This window comes from Nestor notabilis, unplaced genomic scaffold, assembly GCF_000696875.1.
Source record: "Nestor notabilis isolate BGI_N333 unplaced genomic scaffold, ASM69687v1 scaffold28473, whole genome shotgun sequence".
Classification (NCBI taxonomy): Eukaryota; Metazoa; Chordata; class Aves; order Psittaciformes; family Psittacidae; genus Nestor; species Nestor notabilis.
Genome location: NW_009921019.1, coordinates 1 through 5,104, shown reverse-complemented (window position 1 = coordinate 5,104; position 5,104 = coordinate 1). Strand labels below are relative to the sequence as shown.

Here is a 5,104-nt window from a genome sequence, read left to right as displayed (position 1 = left end):
AGGGCGTATCTCATGAGGGCACATGGAACTGGTTGAAATTAAGGCTGTTAAACACTGGATAATAAAAATGTGTGAGACCTCTTTGCTGGTATCTCATCCCAGATAGTCGTGTTCCTACCAAGCCTGGGTACCAATTCCTGGATCCATTTCCACAGCAGATACAATATGTGTTTACATTAACCAGTATCCCACTGGACCACAGCATTCCCAGGACAACTAACCCCTTCTCATCGCTGAGGTTTGCTGAACTACTACAGCCCTTCAGCTCCCAACAGCAGAGTGTACAGGCCCAAACCAGCATGGGGGATGTGAAGCCCTGTGGAGTTCGGGGCTCTCCCTGCTCAGGCTGGCAAAAGAAACTCACAGGAATGAGCACAAGAGCTGCATTCAGCCACCCCAGCAGCCAGATTTGGGGAGCAAACCTTCTGACAAGTGACACAAACCACATCCCACCTATAGCCCCTGAGAAAAAACACATTCCTGCCTCCAGGCAGTACCAGAGGACTGACCCAGCCTCCAAGGTCACTGTAAGCACTAACAGAGGCTCCGCTGCCTTAAAACCTCAGCCCCATCCTTGAGGCCAATAAAAACTGAGAGGCGAGGTAAATGGTGAGCACTGCAGCTCCTCGGGGAGCCTGTGCAGTGAGCGTGGTCACCTCCTCATCAAAACCCAGCTCTCCTCCTCATTAGGCTCTTGCCCTTACAGTAATGACTGTAAAACCACCGGAGCTGGCCTCATGGAGGGTACCCTGCGGCCGTGCTTCCCGCTGGGAAGAGGCGCTTGTGGGGAGGTCAGAGCAGGGAAAGGTGTGTGTCAGCCCTTCTGAGGGCCGCGGGTCTGGCTGCACAGAGAAGTGAGCTGAAAGCAGTGCTGCAGGCCACTTCTCAGCCTGGGCTGCATGAGCGGAGGTGACCAAAGCCAGAGGACAGCCCTGCAGCAGTGCAAGGGCAGGCTGAGCCCCAGAGCAAGGGAAAATACAGCATCACACAGTGCTTGGGTTCAGCAACTCCACACACAGCGGCCACTCCTTTCACCTACAGACTTGCACAGATCTATGAAGGGTAGAAACATATGTATTTATTATTTCACACATATATATTCTAATATACATATATGTCCCTGGTTCTACCCTATCTCCCGACGAAAATTCCTTATTTCTTCCTGGAGAAACGTGCTGCTTGTGTCCCACGGCAGCGGGGATAGCTCAGTGACAAGCTGCAGAGCTGGAGAGGGTTGTGCGGTGGAGCGGAACTCCCTTCAGGGTCTGGGAGCTGGCAGAGGTTACCTGAAAGGAACAGCACAAGGAACAGAAACTGAGGAGGATCCGTTCTAATTTTAGGCTCTCCTGGCAGCAGCTGCTCTGGAGAACAGCAGCTGCAAGAAAAAGAGCCCCAGGAACAAAGCACTGCAGTCAGGTCACCTTCACCAGCACGTAGTCCCCTGGCTGGGCCCTGGCCGGAGCCTGGCAGCCCGCAGCATCCTCCACCTCGGCATCAGGGAAGATCACCTTGATGTTGCCATCGTTCCTGCCACACAGCTCCAAGGCAGAGCGCTTGCTGGGCTGCAATGAGGACAGGGACCGTTACCTGCCTGGCAGCAGCTCTGATCCACTGCTGGGCTTTACTGCCTCGGGAATTAATTGAGCACTATTGCCAGCGTTAAAATCCCCATTGCACACTGTTAAGCTTGCTACGTTAGCAAGTCCTCTGGCTGAGCTGCTGTGCTGACACCCACACCCCAAAGCCAGTGCCCTAATTCAGTGCTTGGCCAGAGACATGTCTCTAACCTATCCCATCCCGCTGTGCTCAGCTCAGGGCTCTAGAAGAGACAGGCTGTGTGAAGCTTAAGGGTGAAGACACAGTCTTGGAGTCCTAGGAGTTTGTGGGGAAAGTGAGAAAGGAGGGCAGAAGTGATGATTGCTGTGTACAGCCTCAGAGGGGAGGAGGAGGACTCCATTCCAGGCATACTCACCCCCTCCACCAGCACCAGCTGACACTGGCCCACCATGGCCTCATTGGCCCTTGCAGCCTCCTCCCGAAACACGGTGATGAGCTCCTGCAGCCGCCGCTGCTTTACCTCTGCGGGCACATCGTCCTGCAGGCGGTGAAACGCCCGCGTCTTCTGCGGACAGACAGAGCAAGGGCGGCCTCACCAACCAGGCAGAAATCAGACCCTGGTCTGCCCCCAGCCAGCTCGGCTGCTCCTGCAGCGACAGCTTTCCATGTGTGACAGTTTGCATTTACAACCTCAAGGAAGGTTTTCAGTGCTAAGCACCAGCAATACCCAGGTTCCTCACATTCCTTCTGCAGCACCTTTTTGGTAGAAGGTTTGGTGTAAGACACTGAGTATCAGTGGCTGTGTGGAGCAGTTCTGCAGCTCCTATGAGATGTCCGTTGCCTGTTTGTCCACAAGGACAGACAATAGATTCTGCTACTTCTAGTCCCATGTGATGAAAGGTGACCCATATTCCTTTGCTTCCTTCTGTTTCCCAACTTCCTGTCTCCTTCCCCATCAGCATCTCACACTTCGGAGAGCATTCTAATGGAGACCTGTCAATTATCCACTCTTCTCCCGGAAATACCTTCTGAAAATTCACCACTTCTCTCCAGACTCGATTGACAGAGTCTCTGTCCCTGGCTCCAGCCCAGCTCCATCAGCACAATTTCTCACTGACAAATAAGAACATACCCACAGCCAGATCTCTGCAGGACTTACGGTGAGAAACAGCACTGAGGAGCTGGGTGAGATGCCCAGAGGTAACAAGTCTGCTGCATCAGGTCCTGCACTCACCTGTCTCATACTGTAGGCAAACAGGAAGGCCATGTTGTAGCAGACTTCCCGCAGCAAGGACACGGTCTGCTGGTGATCTTCTTCTGTCTCTCCACAGAAGCCAGCGATGAAATCACTGCTTAAGCTCACCCCTGTCACAGAGACACAGCTGTGCACATCCTCAAGGAAGAGAGGAATGATCCACTCAAGAAAGGAGAGCATGATACAACTGTGCTGGGCTCAGACCAAGCCAAAGGGAACACTTACCTGGAATGGAGTCACGCACGTGGTGTACAAGCTCCAAATATGCTTCTCTTGTGTATCTGCAATGAGTAACACATGGATTTGCTCATCGGAAGCCCACGACTCTGGTGTGGAGAAACAGCAGCCTGAATCAGGGGGCAGGGCTCAGGACTCCCTGTGGTGACCACTCACCCGCGACGCATGGCCTCCAGGACTCGTGTGCTTCCACTCTGGGCTGGGAGGTGAAGCTGTTTGCAGATGTTGTGTCGCTCCTGGATAAGCTGCAGGACCTGCGATGAGCAATCAGGAGGCAACATCACAGAGAGCTCAACTCTACCAAGCTGTCAAGGGGAAAGCCAGCAAACTGCAAACCTGCCAGCTTTAGCACAGACATTCCCCCTCCCAGGAGCTGCTGCTCCCATTCTTGGGTTCAGCATTCCCTTTGGGAAGGAAGCACAGCCCACATGTAGCAGTTCAGAGCCTGCCTGCAGAGGTCCAGGTATTTATTTTCCACTTGCCTCATCAGGGAAGTCCTTGGGGTGTGGGGAGGTGAAACGGATCCTCATTTCTGGATCAATCCTGGACACGTGGTCCAGAAGATGTGCAAAGCGCAGACCTCCTGGCTTGGCTCTATAGACTGTGCTAAAGCCACGGCTGAGGCCTGGGGCTGCAGCTGATTGAAACTGCACCTCAGACATGTCTCGAAAGCTGTTGACGTTCTGACCCAGGAGGGTCACTTCTTTCACTCCCTACAACAATAAACAGAGAGGAACAACCATAACCTGGTCAGGATGGCTACACTGCAAGAAGTCATGGTTCTACTCTTACTTCTGGGAGCAGTCTCCAAAGGAAGCCCTCCCTTCCCTGTCTGGCTCGGAGTATTACAAGGGGAATCAAAAAGCCACTGGTGGAACCCTGTGGTAACCTCATCTCTGCAGATAAAGGTGGTGCCTTCGTCAAAGGTACCACTTCACCTTCACTGAGAACCAGCCCTTCTCTCACGACTTGGGACAGGAGGGGAGGAGGCTCTGCCTCACCTGATCCGAGAGCATCCTCACTTCCTGCAGGATGGATGCGATGGGGCGGCTCCTTTCCCGGCCACGGGTGAAGGGCACAATGCAGTAACTGCACATGTTGTCACAGCCCCGCATGATAGATCTGCCAAGAGCAGGTATAGGTCATTCCACCATCTCTCCAGAAGAGTCATCCACGTTGCATCCAGCCCTGTTTCAACAACTGCTGCCTTCATCAACGCCCTCAGCCCGCAGCACATGCACCACCAGCTCTGAACACAGCTCTCAGCTGTGTTCTCTCCAGCAAGCTCTGGCTTCTGCTCACCCCAGCAAACACCTCCTCATTCTTCATGCACATTTCCAGGAAACATGGAAAGCAACTGCTGAGGCACAGGCTTGCACCACAGCCTGGCAGGGATGAGACATCCTTCTGCATCCTGTTCCTACGGAGGGTGGTACCATCCCTCTGTCTCTATGGCCACACTGAACAGAGTCTGATTTCATGTTTGGGATTCTTCTTACCAAAACTAAACAAATGGCAATGAAACCATCAGAAGTTACAGTTTATGGAGGATTAGAAGAACTAAATGGGAAAACCTAGGACAGGACATGGCAGAAGGGAGGGGGAGAAAGAGGTGCAGGCTTCAGTGGGCACAGACATCAGTGGGACAAGAATCTCTTGGTGCAGTGCCAGGCTTAGACAACCAGTGCTCTCCAAGGATAACATGAGCAGCCCACAGCCAGCCAGAGCACAGGCAGGCTCTCCAGGACTCAGGCACACAGTGAAGCAGACTCATGCTTCTGGGCTGCTGGGAGCGAGTGCAACCAGGCACTGCACCTCCTGGGTAGCTGCTGCCACCGACGTGTCTGTTCTGCACAGCAGCATTTCCAAATCAGAGCCACAAAAACACGCAGAGGAAAAAGAGGTACTTACACAAATGCTGTCGTGCCACCTGCACTAGTCTGGACAGGCAGGATGTCTGCGTAGGTCTCATCTAGCGACAGCAGGACATTGGCAGCTTGTTGGCCAGACTCTGCCACGGCCAGCAGCCGGGGGAGGTCACGGTATGCATCAGGG

The 5,104-nt window shown here is 53.5% G+C and overlaps 1 protein-coding gene across 1 annotated transcript; it reads right to left on the bottom strand.

Moving 5' to 3' along the window:
- Positions 1-1,205: 1,205 nt before the first annotated feature.
- On the bottom strand, positions 1,206-5,100 carry CDK5RAP1 (CDK5 regulatory subunit associated protein 1; the record flags this gene model as incomplete). The annotated part of the gene is made up of 9 exons (XM_010010960.1): positions 1,206-1,286; positions 1,422-1,562; positions 1,973-2,122; positions 2,792-2,922; positions 3,038-3,093; positions 3,206-3,303; positions 3,532-3,762; positions 4,051-4,171; positions 4,961-5,100. Coding segments are annotated over 9 exons (1,149 nt in total), but the record flags the coding sequence as incomplete, so codon positions are not given.
- Between the last annotated feature and the right edge of the window lie 4 nt (positions 5,101-5,104).